General features: G+C 36.9%; 3 protein-coding genes across 6 annotated transcripts in view; 2 read left to right on the top strand and 1 right to left on the bottom strand.

Moving 5' to 3' along the window:
* The first annotated feature begins 11,116 nt into the window (after window positions 1-11,116).
* LOC106620928 (mitochondrial import inner membrane translocase subunit TIM14) lies at window positions 11,117-11,823 on the top strand. Its single transcript, XM_014239601.3, has 3 exons — window positions 11,117-11,265; window positions 11,327-11,566; window positions 11,630-11,823. The coding sequence occupies exons 1-3, from the start codon at window positions 11,263-11,265 to the stop codon at window positions 11,741-11,743; spliced, it is 357 nt and encodes a 118-aa protein (XP_014095076.1). The 5' UTR covers window positions 11,117-11,262; the 3' UTR covers window positions 11,744-11,823.
* A 234-nt stretch (window positions 11,824-12,057) lies between these two features.
* Window positions 12,058-13,851, top strand: LOC106620929 (single-pass membrane and coiled-coil domain-containing protein 4 homolog). Of its 3 annotated transcripts, XR_001330865.3 has the most exons (3): window positions 12,058-12,213; window positions 12,279-12,594; window positions 12,692-13,851. XR_001330865.3 is itself a non-coding variant. In XM_014239602.3 (2 exons), exon 2 carries the CDS (start codon window positions 12,321-12,323, stop codon window positions 12,495-12,497), a length of 177 nt encoding a protein of 58 aa, XP_014095077.1. In that variant the 5' UTR covers window positions 12,058-12,213; window positions 12,279-12,320; the 3' UTR covers window positions 12,498-13,851. The 3 variants fall into 3 exon arrangements, 2 of the variants coding, with proteins under 2 accessions (XP_014095077.1, XP_036216758.1); XM_014239602.3 differs by having other exon boundaries at window positions 12,279-13,851; XM_036360865.2 differs by having other exon boundaries at window positions 12,100-12,213; window positions 12,265-13,851.
* Window positions 13,852-14,197: 346 nt separating this feature from the next.
* Window positions 14,198-22,058, bottom strand: part of dlp (glypican dally-like) — a 110,628-nt gene continuing 102,767 nt past the window's right edge. The window contains exons 6-8 of one of the 2 annotated variants that reach the window (XM_036360851.2): window positions 16,347-16,948; window positions 16,111-16,280; window positions 14,198-16,037 (exon numbers count right to left, since the gene is read on the bottom strand). In XM_036360851.2, coding sequence (XP_036216744.2) covers window positions 15,592-16,037; window positions 16,111-16,280; window positions 16,347-16,948 — 1,218 coding nt within the window. In that variant the 3' untranslated portion in view covers window positions 14,198-15,591. Of the gene's footprint in view, window positions 16,041-16,110; window positions 16,281-16,346; window positions 16,949-22,058 lie in introns of both variants that reach the window. The other variant, XM_036360850.2, reaches the window with a different exon arrangement.

Genomic DNA, 22,058 nt, shown 5'->3' on the forward strand with positions numbered 1-22,058 from the left:
GGTTTTTGTGGCAATTGTTGTTGTTGTGACTGTAGTTGCAGTGCCATTAAGATCTTTGTGTTCTGTGCCATATTCTGGTGAGGACGCAAAAGTAGCTGTTTGCGCTACATATGTTTGTATGTGTGTGGACACAACACTTGTGTGTGCAAACTTATTTCTGGCTGTGCGAGGTGTTTTCTGTTTATTGTTGTTGCTGTTGTTGTGGTTCTTTATGACAGTTGTTGCTAAAATGTTGAAAATCAATAGCACACAATTTGCATAGCTGCCACCAGACTGATATTCGACACTCTCGCCGACAGCACAGTAATGCACAGACACAGACTCACCAACAAATGCCTGCACCACATTGAGCAGCATCGCAACAGCTCGATGAGCCTCTGATGAGCCTGGGATTGAAGATGTGCCACTGTGCAGCAGACATGTATGACATGTGGCATAATTTTGAACACACACAGGCACAGCTAAAAATGCAAACCTTGCATAAGCGTAGATGTTAAGCATATAGATATACACTGCCACATATAAGCTCAGTGTGTTATATGGTAGACCACTTTTCATCTTGCCTTTTTCACATTATTGCAATTTCTTTATTATTATTTATTTTCATTTTTCGCTTCTTGTTGCCGCAAAGGATTTTCTGTGCCACCGTTGATGGCTGCCCTCGTTTTTCCAATTCCGTTTCCAATTATGCAGATTATAAATAAATAGATGATATGCCAGTGTTGCCATGTTTATGACACATTCGTGCCATACTAAGTCATAGAAAGCACCTAAACACACACACACACATTTATGTATTTATATGTACACTACATTTATGTAATACTTATGAATATTTTTGGGTAAATTGTTGTTATTTTGCAGCGAAAAATACTTTCACTTCACTTTTGTGGGCTAATAAATTTTTTAAGAGCCAAAGGACACTGCCATTTTGCTCAGCAGACCCACTAGCCGAGTAAGTGTCGGCATATATATGCATATGTATGTATGTATGTATTTATGTATGTATGTATTTATGTATGTATGTATGTGTGTAACTTAAATTTTATTTATATAAATATTTCAACCAAAATAGCAGAGGCCAAAGTCTTGTAGTTAATGCAGCAACTAGAGAGAAGAGTAATGGCGCCACTAAGGGATATTAAAAACAAAAATTTCCTTTTAAATTCAAATTTGAAATATGGAAATTCTTTTAACATATTTAGTTGTATCGGCATGGGGACAAGTTGACTTAAGATTTGCAAAGTGAATGATATTAATACTATGTTCGCACCGAATTGAAATCCTCTTGAAAACACAATTTGTGGATTGTGGAACCAAAGTCGTTCTGACCGACATTGTGTGTTTTCGATGAGTTTTCATTGACAGCTCACACATCTATTTGTTTACATTTGTTATGTACCCTACAAGAACAGTGACAGTCATCTGACTGGTAATATGACAGTCATAGCTGAAAAATTTGTGTCAGCGCGTAGAACAAAGTTTCCATCATTTTCTTAAGAGCCTTGTGCAAAAACTGATGTAAACAAACGTATGTGTGTCAGTTTGCATCTCTCTTTAACACATGGGTATTCGGAATTGATTCACTATATATCTATACTGCTCACTCTCATGTCTTTTTCTGGGTCATTGCTGACCATAAATCTGTCATAGCTGAAAATTGTCAGTTATGACTGAAACGCTATCAGAAGTGAAAAATTAGTTATAATAATATACTTAAATATAAACAGGAATGCAACAAAAAATATAATAAAATATGAAAATATAAAAATAAATTTTTATTTGATGCCATCTCCTCCTCTCAATAGCTCTGCGTACGTCTTTCTCCAATCAGTGGATAGTTCTGAATTTAAAAATGCAAATGTAAATTAACAGTACTGACGTATCACATGTGAGTGTATTGGTGAACCCATCAGCAGTTTCTTGTAGGGTACGTTTAGGCCAATTATGGAATGTAAACAAATTGTCAACTGACATTTAGGGCTGCCAAAATATGTCTTCCCATAATATCGATTAAACTAGAGCAGGCACCGATTATAATGAGTGGAATGTAAGTTTTCAAGGGGTTTTCAGCGAAAACTGTTTTCGTTTGACAGATTTTGTATGGATAAAAACACAAGTTTTCGCGTGAAAACCTCTTTTGTCTATGAAAACACGAATTTTGTGTCGGTGCGAACATAGTATAAGTGAAATTTAAAGGAAAACATGACACTGAAGCAACACGAAAACTCCTCAGATAATAACATGATACCCTGATCTTCTAGATTTATTCTCGATTGTGATACGAGAATGAGAATCGACCGAATATTCATCAATAAATTCGTTTCCTTATTGGTAAACAACGCCTTCAAGCGTTCTTCATTAGAAGCTTGGGTACTACTTACTACCAGGGTTGCAAATAATGCATTAAAAAAATAGTTGAATTAACCTTAAAATTACATTTGGCATGAACGCGAAAAAATTTTATGTTTATGAAAAATATTCGCAACCTTGCTTACTACATACCGATCCAAACAGTGTTAGATCGCCGAAATAACAGCGCTTGGCTGCATAAAATCCGGCCAATAAAATAGGCATATAGATCGGACCCTACATTGCTAGAGGAAAGCAACCGAAAATCACTTTTTTGTGCTCACTCTGACAACATTAACTCCTCTATCAGCGTTTACAAGGCAGTCTCGTGTACATACCGAAGTTACCGAAAGTTTAAATCGGCCAAGGAAAGATACCAGACAGTTACAACCATAAGGTCGCAAAAACATAATGCATAAAAAATTTACAAAATATTACAACAACAATACTGCAACAATACATATAATGCTTGTTGCACAGAAACACAAGCCCCACGCAGTGAAAGTTCAATAGAAGGCTGAGTGCAAAATCAGTCAACTAAATAAAAATGTAGGAAGAGAAGGCATAAAAAACAGATTTATTGCCCACAGATTAGAGACAGATATGAGCACGAGGTCAACGCATTCAAAACGCTTATGAACCGTACTATAAGCTAAGTCGACATATTAGAGGATTTACTGAATGCCGAATGACCTTCAGGCAAGTGAAATGACAAGGTGAACAGAATAGCTGGGTTAGGCGGACGAAGTGTTGAAAAAGGACACTGATATTGCAATAAAGTCGTATGCGTTGAATAATGAAAGTAATATTGCTTTAAAAGTCGTGCAAAAGCATAAGATAAGCGATAAGACGCTTTAAGAAAGTCAATTTATGTTCGATTTTGTGGGCTGCGCGTTGGACAAAACGGGGTTAATTTGCACTCTCATATTTGTACGAAGTGTGTGGTGATTTAGGTTAGGTTAGGTTAGTCTGGAGTTCGGTTACGAGGTCCATGAGGATTAGTCATCATTTAGGTTGCCTGCGCTTGACACGAACTTCAGTAGCCTCTGTGGCCTCACTATCGATACCACTTTCAGTGTATCATACCGTGGAGCCCACAAGTGGATTTTCAAATGGATTTTCCAACGTTGTTCACGTTTTCGGGTGTCAGCCATACACCACTCTAGGCAATCTCGTCCACTATCTCATTGCCCTCGATACATTTGTGACCTGGCATCAAGTAGCAGTGAAGTCGCTTGCTTCCAGCGACACTCTCCACCATTGCAATGCTTTCTAAGACCTTTACTTGAAATAGCAGTGATGCGGCATTTTAAAGGGCTGCCTTATGCCTAACTCTAGACAGTATAGCTCTGCACCAACAACGTCTTCCATTCCCGAGCCATCCGTATCAATGTTTAATGTCATCTTTCATGCCATATTTTCCTATGTTTACGCTGAACCTTAATTCCCATTTGAAAAGTGGAATCATGAAGTCGGTACTTGTTAAACCGCCACTACAAACCGAGCTATGCCCGAAGATTATATATGTAAATTCTGCTGCCGCCAGTAGTTGCCCCGCCGATATTGCCGCGCAGTTGTCTATAGGTGTCAGGTTTAGCACTATTTCAAGAGCCGCCATTGGAGTGGTTCTCAGAGCTGCCGTTATGCACAGCGCAGCAAGTCGCTGAACTCTTTCCATTGACTTTCGGTGGTTAGATTTCTGTAAGCCAGTTCACCACACTACTGCGCCGTAGAGTGCAGTGGTGAATTAACAGGCAAATAATTTATGACATACGTTTAGTTTGCTCCTGTGGCAGCATTGTGCTTAGCAGTACAAGCTTGACACCTGTCAATTTTTTTATTACGATATTTACGCTTATTATTTAATTAATTTTATTACTAGAGCTTGTTTACAGACAATCTTACTGCCCGCAAGCTTGCAAAAATAATTAATTTATGAATCATAAAATATAGTTGGCAACACATTAGTCAGCCAACGACTGCCGTAAAACGGGTTTAATCAGTGCTTCGTGGTAAACAACTCAAACTCGCCGAAAATTAGTGACGGAAACAAGCGTTTTAGTTTTGATTGATATTTTTCTATAATTCTAGCTGCTTACATACATACATGTTTGTATTATTAAATCGCGAAAGGAATGAATATTAATTGCATGCATGTACCTACAATAACAATTAAACTTTTTAAACTCAAAGCGAGCGCGATAATTCACTGTTTAATTAAGATTAAGCTGATAATGGCACGCTGACGGCGAGCAAAATAAACAAGTCGGCTGTCCGGCGACTGAGGCTGTTGCCTACGTGCCTCAAGCAGGCTGGCAGACTCAGCGGCGTTCCCGGATAAATGGCATCATTATTAATTTGCATTAAATAATTTATTTAAACAATGCAATTTTCAAGATTTTATAACACTCGCAATCAAAAAATACTCTGACACAATTGCGATTATCAGCCAGTTAAGTACAAGCATAAAGAAGGCAAATAATAAACAATAAGTTAATGTAAAATTAACAAAAAAAAATAATGAAAATAACAAAAGCAGCAATCTTTCATATGTTTACCAGCAAGTCAATGAACTGATAAAAGCAAAGTCGTACGACATTATATGGTTACTGTTTCTGGTCTGATCAGAGACTGTTGTCATTGCGTATTATCTTGAAAATATAAACAAATAATAAATATTTGAGCAAAAAAATTAAACGCGAATTGTAAATGTAGTAGAAGTTATAATAGTTTATTTGCGCTTGCTGTTGTTGTAATAGTAGGTGGGCGGTAGTAGCTATGTTAGAGGCTTTCACAGACACAGCTCCAACTATATTGGCGTGTGACGTTTAAACAATGCACAGTTAATTAGCTGCTAGAAATAGTACACAATCGCACGTCATAATAGAAAGTCACTTGAGATAAGGTATTTCCGCAAATATGCTTTTATTGAACAGGCAATAGTGGGTGACCTTAATGGTAAATATAGTTTAGAAATGGCAATGCTGATTTGTATCACAGTTGACTGTATTCGGTTGAATGAGAGAAACAATAGAGGTGGTAATATATTACGACAATGGCTTTCATATATTATATAATCTTAAATACATTATATAATCTTAAAAATATTCAAATAGAATGGTTCCGACTTTAAAGCTTGTGGCGACTCAATTTATATTAGGTTGTCAAATATCCGCTTTTTTGCTCTTCATTCAATGCTTTATAAAAAGTGTTACAGTGATCGGATTTAGTTAAAATATGCGCCGTTTTGTTCGATGATCTGTTTCCATCTAGACGGCAACTTCATAATACCTTCCTCGTAGAAGCCCCCCTCCTTATTTGCGAAGAATTCGGACAGCCACTTTTCAAAAGCCTCTTTTGAGTTCAACTTCACACCACCAAGGGCATTCGCCATGGACAGGAACAGGTGGTAATCACTTGGCGCTACGTCCGGGCTATATAGTGGATGCGATAAAACCTCCCATCCGAGCTCCCGTAGCTTCTGACGAGTCATCAACGAAGTGTGTGGTCTGGCGTTGTCCTGGTGGAACACTACACCCTTCCTGTTGGCCAATTCTGGACGCTTCTGGTCGATCGCCTGCTTCAAGCGGTCCAGTTGTTCGCAGTAGATGGTAGAATTAAGCGTCTGGCCATATGGGAGCAGCTCATAGTGGATGATTCCCTTCCAATCCCACCAAACACACAGCAAAACCTTCCTGGCCGTCAATCCCGGCTTGGCCACTGTTTGGGACGATTCACCGGCCTTCGACCACGACCGTTTTCACTTGATATTGTGGTATGTGATCCATTTTTCGTCGCCAGTCACCATCCGCTTCAAGAATGGGACGAGTTCGTTCCGTTTCAGCAGCATGTCGCAGGCGTTGATTCGGTCCAGAAGGTTTTTTTGCGTCAAATTATGCGGCACCCAAACATCAAACTTTTTTTTGTATCCAGCCTTCTGCAGATGGTTTAAAATGGTTTGGTGACTAACTCCCATCTCCTGGGCGATGTCACGAGATGCCATATGCCGGTCTAACTCGATGTATTCCATGATTTGATCGATATTTGTCGTCACAGGTCTTCCGCCGGCTGGCTTATCCATGGTGTCGTTTTCACCGGCTCTGAATCGTCGAAACCATTCCTCCGCGGTTCGAAGTGATAGAGTACCATCCCCCAAAACACCATTAATCTCACGGAACGTGTCTCTAGCGGATTTGCCTTTAACGAAGGAAAACTTTAAAATAGCGCGAATTTCGGCGTTAGTGAACTCCATGTTTACACGTCTATAACTGTTGAACGCAATATCCAAACTAATCATACATAGCGTTGTTTTGTAGGTTATGTCAAGACCTTTCAAATTATGTATAGTGTTGCCAGATACGAGCTCTGTAGCCCTTTGTACATAGCCGCGAAATTCAAAAGACAAAAATTTGACAACCTTATATATAAATGTATTGTTGCATCTGTAGTGGAGACCAGAAGCTGGTTAAAGCGGGGAGAGCAAAAACAAAAGTATTCGCCAAAGTTCTCTAACGATGTACACAAAACGCGCGAATCCAGCAGGTTCGAACATATGCGATTTAGAAAAAAAACATCAATAATTCTGGGAGAACTGCTCAATTTACAGATATCATGTTATATTCAGGTTAGTTCTTTGGGATAAATAGTTTAACCGCAATTGTGTGGTTGTAGCTGTTAACTAATACCCGCTTAGGTGGTAAAGTTGGGGTTGATTCTCATTGAAGTCATCTAACGGTAGACGTGGGGGAATCGTAGGGAGCTGAATGTTAGATGAGTGGGGCTCGTTGGGCATGCAAAGAGTTGGTAAGAGTCATGAGGCGACTCATTGCGCACTGAACATATACATATATATTTGGTATAACGAGGGAGATTCTGGATAAGAAGGAGTTTAACTTGCTACAGTATAGAGAACGAGGTTCCGCAAGGGTCACTCTAGATTCCCGGTGCAACTCGAGCAATCACGCCATTCACTGGGAGGTAGTCGGTGACGATGTTAATAGATTGACTGTGAATGGCGGTAAGCGCGTGTCTAAAGTTTGTTGCGTCCGAAGTCTGGTTGGCGTACTGCTCCATGTCGTCGACGTGATCAAGTAAACATCACTTGATGTTCCTAGCAGTCGGCTTCGCTTTAAACAGACGACTGCAGGGATGGTTACTGCGTCCTGTAATCGTTCGGAATTCTGTATTTTGACAGGTCTGAAGCTACTTCGTAGTTTATGACCGGCCTGCCACTTACCTTGTATAACAACATCAGACTCGTTTGGTTGCCTGGTCACAGCGGGACCGCTTTCCCCGTTCACAGCGAAATAGAACTGAGTTGGATCTCCATTGGCGTCTAGCGTTCTAGCGCTGGACCAATGTACCTCGTGTGCACTTATAAGGCGCTGATCGACGATCAGCTTCTGTGCGACCGCGAGCTCCTTCTGGCCTAGAGTAGAACGCAAGAGATCTAATGAACTACTCGCTCTGAGCAAAGCTCATCTCGCTACAGTCTTGCTAGACGCTAGTTGTCAAAGTTGTATAGAGGAGGGTTAGGTGGAAACAACTAGGCTTTTTCTCCTCCTCTCTCTCCTTACCACAAGGGATCGGCGTTCAAAGCTGTCCAAATGAGATACTTCTTTAAATCGACTTTTTAACCTAACCTAACCCAACCAATATCACTACTTATATCTCTGTCCAAAATTCTTATAAAAAAATATAAATAGCAAAGGAAATTTTCAGCTTTGGTAGACTAACCAGAACTAAAAATGCCTGCAACACCAACGAGAACCACAATGCCTACGTAAATCACGGCACTTGTAATTAACGAAGCTATAAAACACATACACGCAGACACGTGATCCGTTTTGCCAGCAAAGGAAAACATTAGGAATTTTCCGACACAAAACGCTGTCATTCAAATTGTGAAGTGACCCCAACACAAGAGTATGTCTGACAGACGACAAAGCGTAACAAGAAAATCTTTGTACCCAAAACAAAAACAGTTTGTAAGTATTTGCGTTACAACAAAAGCAATAACAAATAGCAAGCACAAAATATAGAAAATGCAGACGATACTTCAGAAAAGCTAAGAAAGGTACAACGATTGAGAAATCAATAAGTAACATCGATTTAGCCGAACTTTGAATGTGAAAGAGTGTGTGAAATATCCCAAATATATAATAAAATAAACAGGCACAAAATTTTCCCAAATATCCGCTTATGCATACACACCTACAAATGAGTGTGGCAAACTATTTTAGAACTAAGGCAAACAACACATGAAACCCACACCAAACACTTTGATGAGTGATTCTGAAATCGAAATGTATCAGAAGGTATATAAGGTTTTCTTCGGTAGTACATGCATATGTATTGTACATATGTACGTCGATAAATGGGTGATAGATGTAAAATGTATATGAAATGAAAAATGATATAGTATGACATTAAGTTAAACATAAGCAAGCAAATGTACAGAGAATGCATAAAACAGCAGTAAGGAGAATATTGTGCCAAGTGGTAGTGGGCAACCGCAGGACAGCGCACGCAAAAACAGCAGAAGCAGCAAGATTACTAGTGGTGGCTGAATTAGTGGCAAAATTTGTTGAAATGAGGGCAATTGGCAAGCCGCCAACTAAGCGACGAAGCAATCGGCAAAAAGTGGCAGGCAGTCACAGTACAAAAAGCAGTATTTATATACGCGCATATGTAAAATGTATATTGTACACACAGCAGCCAAAAAAACGAAAATATACAAAGTATTCGGCTATGACATGTACATCAAGTATCTATGTATGTGTCCTACAGCAGGTGCACCCACAACGATCACCCAAGTGACGGCTGACGTGAGTGGCAAGCGCTGGGCCTCGTTGACATGGAGACGACAGTTTTGGAGAGGATTTTATCACAGTGTAAACTATAGTGCAGAACTTGGTGAAACTGGATTATGCCAGCCAACTGCTAGGTAAGCATCATATTTATATGTATTTAAAAAGCTTACTAAAATGTAGTATTTAAAATATACTAAAACATAATATTGCAGTGTACATGTGGAAAATATTTATGCTTAAACTTAAAGAAAATTGACATTGTCACTTACCCCATAAGCCAGTCGACGGTGTCGCGCAAGTACTCCGGTATACGCTCCAGTTTGACGGCTGTGCGCTGCGTTTAAGTTAAAAAATGTTGTAGATTTTGCTAATAAGTTAGTCTGTTCGAAATGGAGTTGCTCAAAAGTAGAGCTTCCACGCTTACACTTGTTTTTATTGACGTTAAAAACACTTTCTAGTAGAGTGCTGGACCAGCTGCAGTAAATGATTTAATGAAGGGGTGGGAGCATATATGGTATGCTAAAACTACCACCAATATCACAAGCACTAAGCAGCAGAGCTATGACCTGGGCCACAGATAGCTGTTCGAAATATAACGAAAACATTCACTTGCACATTTATGCCGATTATATCTTTATCTTAATTGCTAAAATACTTTATATATTCAACTTGTTTTCCAAACATAAATAATATTGAATAACCCAAAGAAAATAAATTGTGAAACACTTTTTCTCACTGTTACTGCAACCACTTTCCTGTTTGTGTCACTCGCCACTTTTTTCTTATTCGCTGTTATCTGTGCTTTTGCTTTGCAGCTTATTTCTACACTTTTTGACAATATTTCTTCGTCGCAGTGAAAATTCGAAAATCGTATGCAGAGGCTGCCAAAGCAGAAACCATGAAAACGAATGAGATGACCATAAAAGACGTAACGAAACGTAAGCAGATAAATGTAAATGTTATTGCACTAACAAGCAGAACTAACAAAAACAATCAACGAATACGTCCACAATAAGCACTAGCGCGAAAGAGCACGCACTATTGTTTATCCAATTCGAATTTATTTGCTGTGCACATTTCAGTCCCACTTATGGTACTAAAGTGAGGTCAGATGTAAACGCGAAACAGCTGATCGCATGAAAATTATTCATCCACTTAATAAAGGTACACAGAATACATTTGAATGCATAACATTAACGAGTTTTTTACCTTTTTCGTTTTTTTTTAACTGTATACAACTGCACACTGACGCCAAATATTCTTGTATCTATTTTTAACTTAAAAACACAACTTCTGTTTGCCCAATAATTAACGATTTACCAAACAAGTTTTCAGACAATCCACTATTTTTAGATTCGTTAGAGAAAAGGCAGTTGCGCTGCTGGCTTCCCAACTAGACAAGTTTTTGGTACTTTAACTTGTCCTTCACAAATTAGCCCTATCCTTTGTTCATATTTGCACTGGTTATCAAGAATTATTGCGCATTATTTTCATCCCTTTTTCGCAAGACTATAAATTATAAACCTTTTGCTTATCACTTCAAATATCAAAACACTTTTGTGCAATAGGTTCACAATTGTGTAGGTATATTTCTAAAATTTTCGTACACTATTTTAACTTAATAGTTTACACTTTGAAGCTTATCGGCGACGTTCAGAAACTTCCGAACTTGCTTTGCAAAAATTGGCAAAACAACACACGAATATGATAATGGAAGGAGAACGATAAAGTAGCACAGTGCTGCCATACGTTCAATCATACACACAGGGTGATACTAACTAAAACAACTTTTATATGGTGGTGTACTGTAAATAAATATTACATGATAATATTATTAATATAAAGTTATTCAACACGTAATGACTTCATACAAAATATTTTATATGATGTCCATTACATAAAATGTAATCTATAAAAAATTCTCTATATAAACTACTAACAAAATATGGCAGCATTACTTTCCCAAAGAATTTCATTTTATCATTTGTAACACCTGATTTTGACATTTTCGATTGTATAAGAAAAATGTGAAAACAACAGCGTAATTTGTGAAACTACTAGAATCATACAGCTGGGGGAATAAACGATCTTACATAAAATGGTAAGTTCTTTGGAGTACGTTTGATGCTCATATTTATATTCCAACCTAAATTGCTTAACAGGCAAGTTCCATTATTGTCGCCGGTATTGGTCTGGCCGCGGTTGGCTTTGCCGGAAAGCACCTCATGCGCCGCATGCCTGCTATGGCCACTAAATTAAATGAGACCATGAAGAATCTACCCAAATTTGATGCGGAAAGTTTAGCGAACTCAAAGTACTACAAAGGTGGTTTCGATCCCAAAATGAATAAACGTGAGGCCTCTTTAATCTTGGGAGTGAGTCCCAGTGCATCTAAATTGAAGGTAAGTCTTCCTGCTATGTCGCAAATATTTATAATTTCCATTAATATACCTTATTGCTAATAGATAAAAGATGCGCATAAAAAGATTATGTTACTCAATCATCCTGATCGCGGTGGCTCACCTTATTTGGCGGCGAAGATTAACGAAGCCAAAGATTTCATGGATAACGGCAAATAAACATTGTAAATTTGAAGTGTGAAATAAAGTAGTAATTAAAATTTAGCATTAATTTATTAAAGAAGCATAATACTTTTAAATTTATGTTTTGTTTATTTTATAGTAAATAAATACACCAATAATATTAAAGTTATATATTTGTTGAAAACTAGTTTTACAACTTAATAGTTTGATAAACTTTAAATTTTGAATTCATTATATAGTGTTCTTAATATTTACATTATATTTAGAACTTTTTCACTGGTTCTGCCAAAGTTTCAAAATTTGTTTCTAAAACTTCCCCAACTATTTTTTGGCCGCTTTCTACTGCTTTGGCAACATTGTTGGCCCCAACTTTCTTCGTAGCCTAAATATGTGTTGACGTAGTCAAATGTCAAAAATCACTCGACAAGTGGTTGAAGCAACAGTTTCCCAGCAAGTGGTTTTACTTTTTGTTTTTTTCCGCCCATAATAACCCAGCAACTTTAAAAGTAAGCTTTTAAAAATATAAATTCAATATACACCAAATTACTTATAAATAGAATTTTTCATACAGTTTATCTTGTAAGCGAAGTGGAAACAGAAAAACTAAAGCACAATGCGCCAACTCCGTGGTAAAGTGAAAGAGACACGCAAGCAAAAGAAGGAGCGCAAACTTGAGAATTTGGAGATACAAAATCAGTTGAAAACCGTTGTAATACCAGCAGTTTGCGTCTTTGCGCTAATCATTGTTGTCTTCGTTTATTTCAAAACACGCCCAGCTGTCGAAGTGTAAATTTAGTGCATATACGGGAAATTGTGCATGTTCAGAAATGTGTGCCTTCAGTGGCGAAAACGAAAACTAGCCCAACCGTCCTGGCCAGCATCAGACAGTGAGAATTTTAAAAGTTACTTTAAGCTGACACACAGTGCTGTGCGCTTACAGATACTTTGCCAATTGTTGGAATTTGAATAACGCATATATTTTAGGTCTAAAGCGCAATTTTGGCTAATAATTCTATATTTCGGCGAAAAATTTTAATTTATTTTTGAGACTATACAAAATATAGCACATAGTTATAACCACCATTTTTATAGAATATCACAGAATCCCATGTGTTGAAGGAAACACGTATACAAATAAAAGAACAGTTGATGCCAGTGCTGCTCCTACTTAGTAATAGCTTATATACTTAATATATGTGTAGATTTGTGCGCACATAATATTTATTTAGCGTATATGTACATATGTATATACATATTACATAAAATATATTAATATATTATATTATTATATCTGTATATTTGAATATATGTGTTTATATGTTATTATTATATGTTCATTGAGAAAAGTGAAATAAAATAGTATATTTTATACAATAGAAATTGATTTCGATCGTAAGATGTGGCATTGCTGGGTTAATAAGTTGGTTTTTACTATGCTCGAAAACGCCTTTAATGCGCCACATATGTTATGTACATATGTAAATGCGTATGTGGGTTTTAGCAGTCTATTAACTAATTGATAAGGTGTTTATTTACTTATTGTTGTGCTTTAAAGCGCTTTAAGTGTTCACCGCGCATATGCAAACACACATATGTACGTAAAGCTTTATCAAGCGTTCGCAGGTGAATAACATTACACACATACGATATATGTGTATATATCTCACAATACTTACCAGTCAATTTTACTAAAATGCCATTTTGATTAATTTTGTATACATTTATTTGTTATATTTTAAATTTTCATAATCATCACATTCTCTTCTACTCCTCACAAGTGTCAGTTGCATATTCATATACTAAATATATATGTATGTATATCTATAATATGTTCATAAATTAAAGAAGATGAATTAATGGCTGTATTTAATTTGCATATAAATATATACTATGTAGCACATAATTGCAGTAAGCGGTCATAACTACAGCTAACACTAACTTACGCTTACAGCATAAATGCATGCATAAACAATTATTTTTCCGTTAATTAAAGTAAACTAAATTATGCAAATATTCAAAATTCGAAATAGAAACATTTATTACTTCAGTAAAGCTGAGAGGTCAGCCTAAAGGTATGCTTTAATTTAAAATACGAATTTTTGAAAACGATAACATTCGAAACTTTAGCATAAAATATATACTTTGTTTTTTAAAAACAACAAAAATGCGCCATGTTAAGATTAACTAACGGAACTTTTAAATGTGTAAAAATTTGATTGTTTCATTATTATATGCTTATCATACTATACAGATTTTACGTATACTTCATGGTTTCCACAGGTATAAAAGTATTTTTGTTTGAGTTATTGCTATTTCTTATTTTTTTCATATTTTTGTGCAAAGACAAATATCAACTTTCATACAAATTCAACACCAGCAGCGAAATATTGTTTGAACGCAAATAAATAATTATTTTTTCTTAGTTTTTCGAAAGTCCATTAGCGTTAAGCATACATATAATGAAATAAAATTATTTTTTAAAACCCAAAATGTTTTGAAAATTTTACAAAACTTTATTTAGTCTCCATGCAAGCACGTATTTCTGTAAAAATAACTCTTCATTAACATTTTCGTATTCTAATACTTCCCTAAAGTGCCGTTATGCCTAGCTTACATTAATTATGTTTACAGTAAAATTTATTTTTTACCCATTTGAAACGCACGCAAACGTAAAAACAAAAAAAAATCATAGTACAGTTTATTTATTTAATATATAAGTATATCAGTTTTTTTTTTATTAGAAAATATTTTTATATAATATATAAATTATTATAAACTTATTAGTTATACACTCCTTTAGAGCGCCTAAAATGCTACTACTTTTCGCTTTTCAACACACATATTTCACAAATTGTTTTCAGTTAATATTAGTTTAAATATATTACAGAAATATGCACTTAACGCACATTATTTTACAACAAAAATTTAAAACGAAAGTTAAAACTCAAAGCTTCCATAAAATTATCACATTCTTTCACTCTCACACAACTACAAACACACATATGCATACAGACATTGGCTAAGCACGCCTCTCTTTAACACACACACACACACAACTACAGTTTGTATGTACTTTCAAGCATAATTGCTGGTACATAAGTATTAATTTAAATTAATTCATTATAATTTTATGCTTATCAGCTATTGAACTTTTTAAAACTGTTTTCTTGTTTACGTATATAAATGATTTGCTTCGCTTCAAGTTCAATTTATAATTTTTTCTCTCATTCCTATGCTAAACATGTTTGTTCTTGTAATTTGTGTTATGCATAAAAGAGCCAAATAAGTAGTTATAATACAAGTTGACATAGAAATGCGCCTAAAAGCAGACTTTCACTTGGCATTCACTAACTGCTGTAGTGTTGCAAGTTTTTGAGCTTCGCTGCTAGGCTTTTGTTCGAGTAATTGTTAAAGCGCCTAAAAGTATGTTACAATGAAACATTGAAAATACAAAGATTGCAGCATGCCAAACATAAGTCGAAAAATTATGGGAATCTGCTGTATAATAACTTGCTGTGTGTTTTCAGTTAGCTTGGAAGTGGAATTTAGTGTCGAAATCTAAGCGGCCGCAGTGTGATATGAAAATTAGAATAAGTGAAAAAATTTCATTTCAAAATTAATAATAAAATGTTAAGTGTCTGCAAATTCTTTGAGGTAAATGTCGAAAAAACGTTTGCGTTTCATCGGGCTTCCAGCACAAATCACTTTTGGCGCCTGAAAGCATGCTACGTTATTTTCATACCATACTTCCGCTCACACAATTTCCACTCTCCTGCCATTGCTGCCACTTAACCACAAAACACAAGCTATAATACATACAAATTCGACGCCACACTGTTTGTCCGTGTCCTTAATACGACTTAAGCAATAGCAACAACAACAAATCACAGCATATCGGCTACAACACCACCAAACCACGCCATATATAGCGGCAGCAGATACAACAATAACGCGCGTCGTAAAGTCATTTTAGGCGCAGTCTTTGCGCCCGCGTTTCCACTATCACTCTTCTGCTCATTCAAATCATTGTCGTCGACATCATCCTCGTCCTCATCAATAGAGTTCGTATCACCGCCAGCAGCGGCACCATCACCCGTACCGACGCTGCCTGGATATTTGGGACGTGTCGTATGCGAGCTGTCTGTAATGCGTCGCTCTTCCACATCTTCCTCATCCTCATCATCGATGTTATTCGCTGGCAAAGAGCCGGGACGATCGGTGGGTTTCATATGTGGTGGTGTGAATGGACCGCCGCTGAGACCGGAGCCTTCATCGTCGTCCTCGTCGTCGCTGCCTGCTCCAGAGCCAGCACCGCTGCCATAAAGAGCATCTTCTGAAACAGAACATCATCAAACATGAGCATGTTTCTTGCGCATAAAAGTATGCAATATTTTTAGTTCTACCTTGATCACTCCAGTCCACGTCCTGTCCATTGTACGCGTTACGCAGATGATTGATAACATTTTTCAGGTAGAAAAGTTGTGTGGCAACTTGCGATGTTTGACTTGTAGTGGCTGGATTGCCAGGGAATTCGGGATTGCGGCTCTGCTCGCTTGTCACCGGGTGCATATATCTGCAGCGAAAGAAAGTGAAAGTTTCAAATTTGTTTTCATAAAAATACTGTGCGCGCGCCGCTTACCTATCGATCGTGTGTCCGTTCCAGCACATGCCGTCGACATCCGAGGATGTGGAGATTTCATCATTGCTGCAAATCTGATGCGGTAGATTTGACCAGAACTTCTTCGATTCCTTCACACGCTGTCTAATCTCGCGCACCAACTTATCGAGATTCGGATCGCGTGCATTGTCATCGTCGTTTTTGCGATTTTGCTGGTTCTTGCGTCGCTGCTGCTTGTCACGTCCAGCGCCACGGCCGCCACCATTGCCTGCCGCACCCGCGCCAACAACCGCATCATCATTTGTTTTAACGCCATCCGCGCTCTGCTCCTCTGCGATGGGTTCAGCGGCGCGCCGTTCACGCAACACAATCGCATCGTCAACGTCCGCGTCAATATCCAAAATATCCGATTCGATTTGCTCGGCTGGCACGTCCAGCGTGGCGCGTTTGCGTATCACTTTCGAATCGGAGCTGGTCAGAACCACCGACGTTGACTGCGCATGTGGCTGTTGCTGGGTGTAAATGGGTTGGCTAAACTTTGGACTGACCGAACGGCGCGTGCGGCCGATAGTAGGACGTCCGCAGCCCTCGAAGACGCGCGAGGTGATTGATTGGCTGGATTCCTGTAATAACCGCAATTTAATATGTAATAAAATTGAAAAATTTTAAACAAAATTTTAATATCTTTATTTATATCATGTGATATCTTGTGGTTTCTAGAAAGATTCAGATCTCAAACTTAAATTTAACATATTATAAAAGTAGCTTATGTATACTAGGGTGGAGCGAAAAAAAAATTTTTTTTTGCTTAGCCTGAGGGTAAAAATTGGTAGATTTTAAAAAAATAAAATTTTGGAGAAAGCATTTTTTTTTTTTTTTTTAACATCTAGCCCACTCACTTTTAAAGTAAATTTTTACATCGTAAACCAATTTTAATACATGTTCTTGAAGCTGTGGAGAGTCCTCTTTATGGCCAATTAAAAGTTATCAACTTAAAAAAAATTTTTGTGGTCGTTTAAATAAATTTTTAGTCAAAATCCGTTAAACTCAGTACTTTTTATATAAATGTGAGGAGTTTAAAATAACAAAAAAATTTTAACTCGAAATTTATTTTATAAGTCGCCTCTAGATATTAAAAAAAAATTCGTTTATTATGATCTTCAAATTTTACGCTCAGGCTAAGCAAAAAAAATAATTATTATTTTCGCTTCACCCTAATGTATACACAATATGGGCACGAAAAAATAAATTTAATATTTTCATTGAAAAAATTAAAGCTTAACAACAACAACAAAGTGGTGTAAAACAGAAAGACATAGAAAACCACAGCCGCGTCGTTGGTTTCGTTGCAGACGCATGTGCACGAGCTAGAAAAAGCAGTGTGCATACGAAAGAGCCATCAGCGAAAATGTTTACAGTAAAAATTATATATATAAATATGTACGTATGTAGCGCTACATCTGTGTAATGTTGTCTACCACAATTCACCTACTTTCAGCGCAAATGAGTCGCAATGGAGACAGATTTACCCAATTGAATAATGGAAAATGATAAGCGTGCAGAGAAATATGTTGAATTAGCACTTGGTATTCAACAAACACATCCACAAAAGTGGAACAAATATATACAGAAACATGCACATACACACACGCACGCACTTTTCTCAAGCCTAGTATCTCTATTGATAGAGTGCCATAACGATTCAAGTACTGGGCAAATATGGATAGTGGAGCACTCAAACCCACTTGCAAGCCCACATAGCTACGAATATAGCCACTACATACATACATACATATTTACAAGCGCATATATCTAATCACTATCAGCGCCTTATTGACACCGCTGCACTGCAAGTTGCCAGTCGAAGCGCGCATATCTCACGGTGACACACATTCTCATATTTACCGGAATGTTAGTTATACGCTACGTACCATGCATATGTATGTTTGTATGCATGTGCATGTTGGCCGATTGCAGCAAGTTAAACGCTAAAGTGGTTTTCAATAGCTGCAATATGCACGTTTGTGCATGTTTGTGCGCATATATCATATTTTCTATACGCAGTCATGTTGACACCTTCCAGGTAGGCGCGACACACATACACACACATACATGATTGTGTGATAACTCTACACTTTGTTTAGCTTTTAGCTACCAATAATCGATTATTATGTGCCCCCTGTGTATTTGTTGCACTCGCTGCTGTGCAATGAAAGTGAAATGTCTGACAACTTAATGCTATCAATTACAGGAAATCAGATAAAAACACATGCAAAGTTATATATTTATCACTTGACTACTAGGCACCCATAAATACCACACTCATATACAGGTAAGTATGTAAGCCTATGCGCTTATAAACAAATGTGGTAGCTTATTAAATATTAGCTATTGAATGCGACCGCAGATTTGCTTGCTTATATTGCACTCATTTAACTTGCGGTATCGTATGAATACCTGAAAATGTTATACATTAGCTAACTTCTGGTGATCGCATAAGCGGAACAATTGTCTGCGTACGGTTAGAAGTCATTCAAGGTCCTACTAAGGGTGTTTGAAAAATCAGCTCCACACATAGAGTAGGATCGCTAACATTTGTGAGAATATATAACTCTCATTATCTCCCCCGTTTTAGTGTTCCTAAATTTCGAAATTAATATTCATATAAACCTCAAAATTTTCATCACATTTACAATTTTCAAAATAATCATATTAAGACCGATAAAAAACAAATACCAATAGACCAACCAGTACCACTACCAATACCAACACCTATATTTATATCAATAAAAATACTAATACCAACATTAATACCTACAAGTATATCAGTACCCATACCAATACGAATATTAATGTCAATGCTAATATTAAACAATACCAATACCAATATCATTTCCAATACCAGTATCTATACCAATTCAAATACCAATACGAATACTAATATCAGACAATACCAATACCAATATTTATACCAGTATCCATACCAGTACGAATACTAATGTCAATACCAATGCCGATACCAATACCCATACCTATACCAATACTAAAGTCAATACCAATACCTTTACCAATACCAATACGAATACCAATACCAATACTAAAGTCGATACCAATACCTTTACCAATACCAATACCATTACCAATACGAATACTAATATCAAACAATACCAATACCAATATTTATACCAGTATCCATACCAGTACGAATACTAATGTCAATACCAATGCCGATACCAATACCCATACCTATACCAATACTAAAGTCAATACCAATACCTTTACCAATACCAATACGAATACCAATACCAATACTAAAGTCAATACCAATTCCTTTACCAATACCAATACCAATACTAAACTCAATACCAACACCAATATAGTATAGTATAGTATACCAATACTAATACGTATACCAGTGCCAATACCAATACCAAATATAAAAATACGCCTACACTTACATTTCTCCATCTCAATGCCAATTATAATACCAATACTTCTACAAAATCGCGATATTAAACCAATACTAGTGATTGTGAAGATACCAATACGTATATGAGATTCGCAAAACATTTTGAAATTTGCATTAAAATCAAGGCCATTTACGTTTCTCTATCGGTAGACACTCAACTTCCAGCCGACGTAATCTCGATAAACTCGAAATGAGAATAGAATTTAATATAAATTTACTGTGTTTATTGGCAACACCTGTCGTTTTCTTTGAAGTATTGATTTATCTGTCTACACAAAAATTTCTCAAGGTCTCAACCAAAATATACCGTTATTCAAATTAAGAACTAACCAAATGTAGCGCCTTGTTTACCGACAATAAATTACGAGCTTTTCCATGAATTCGAAATTGGAAATTGTTTGTGGAAAGTCTATGGAGATAATATTTGAGAATAACCCATTTTCGCGCCAAAAATAACACACAAGTAAACAAATGCAAATAAATACCCAATTTTAGGGAAATAAATTATGGCAAGCGATACCAAAATACAGCTGAGCTGTCAAATCGCGGAAAACACCTTTCGCCGGGGCGGTGAAACTATGCATTTCGCATACCCATGTGGGCCAGTCGGCGATCTATTTTTATTATATTTGTTTTTCTGTTTACAATTTTATACAAATCACAGCAGTATCAAAAGAAAAGCCGAAATTGAACGGATCAAAGCGAAGGTGAGAAAGAAGAAATAAACACCAATTGAAGAAAAATTGAAGAAAAAATTGCGCGAAAATCTAAACGACGACAGGAATACAAAAGCGCCGCTGGTTATAAATTTCATGCGCGAACTGGCAGAATGGAATGTAAATTTAATTACAACAAATAATTCAAATAAACAAATTATCAAAGAGCAAAGCCAAACACAGGCCAGAATTATAATAAAATCAGAAACGAAATCACAATAAAAGTAAACAACGCAAACATTCAATAAAACTGAGAAACAGGTTAAAATAAATTAAAGTAAAATGAAGCGGAGCAATTTAATTTGTTCTGACTCAGCCAGTCAATATGGCAACTTCTGCCCGAGTCGATGAAAGCAGCTGACACACGTTCGGTTTGTAAACAGAGGCGGTGTAATAAATTTGCGAAACTTGAAAGCTTCGAATTTAGAATTTTAATTAGCAAATTTAGTGTAAACAATTTCTAGAGACTTGAATGTTTAACTAAATGGAATGAGCTAAAGTTAAAGAAATAAAAAGAAAAATGGAAATTGATTATAGCGCAGCTAAATTTGGCAAATTAGGCGAGCAACGCCACAGCGCGCGTAAGCGCCAAGCAGCAATAAATTGAAATGTTAATTAAGCGAAAATCGATAATATATAAATTTTATTTATACTAAGTTCCGCGAAAGCAGCTAAAGCAAACGGAGTTCAAAGCGACGTCATTAGCAATAGCATCCGCAGCGATAAAAGCTTTGATTTGCTTCAAGCGACAACACATTGACGACCGAATGGGTGTTCGCTACCGTGAAGACATTAAACTAGCACGCACTGCGCACCCGCGGCCAAAACAAAAAGCAGTCAAATTTGATTCGACAACTGAAACTTGTGCGTTTTTGGAACGATTTAGTATGCGCATGCGCAGCGGAAATTTAAATTTTTTTTAAATGAAGATGCAAGTTTATTGTAAGTAAATGGTTACAAATGAATTATTCGAAGTATTGCCCATCGCTAGTCACAACTTTTTCCATCTTTCTGGCAAAGCTCGAAAAACATTACGGTAAAACAGTGCATCTTGTGATGCTAACCAAGAATCAAGGAATTTTTCGATGTTATCTTGTGCGTGGAACTGCTTCTGAGTCAGCCCATGTGCCATCGAATGGAACAAGTAATAAGTAGAAGGTGCAATACCTGGCGAACATAGCGACTGGGGTAGGACTTTCCATTTAAGCGTGAGACAGAGCGTTATCATGTAGAAGAATCACTTTTTTGTGCCTCGCCTGGTATTGAGGTTGCTTTATCTGCAGTGCTCAACTCAAACGCAACAATTGAAGTCGATAACGTTCCACAATAATGGCTTCGTTTGGTTTCAGCAGCTCATAATAAATAAAGCCGCCCTGGTACCATCAAATACACAGCCTAGCTTTCGCAACGTAAATATTCGGCCGAGGCGACAGCGTTGAAGCATGACTGGGCAGTCCCTTAGGTTTTTTTTTGTATTGCTTTAATGAATTCACTTTTCATCAGCCGTTACAACGTCCCTTCGAATCATAAGAAACGCAAGTTCCTATT

The sequence above is a fragment of the Bactrocera oleae genome, chromosome 6 (genome assembly GCF_042242935.1).
Source record: "Bactrocera oleae isolate idBacOlea1 chromosome 6, idBacOlea1, whole genome shotgun sequence".
Lineage (NCBI taxonomy): Eukaryota > Metazoa > Arthropoda > Insecta > Diptera > Tephritidae > Bactrocera > Bactrocera oleae.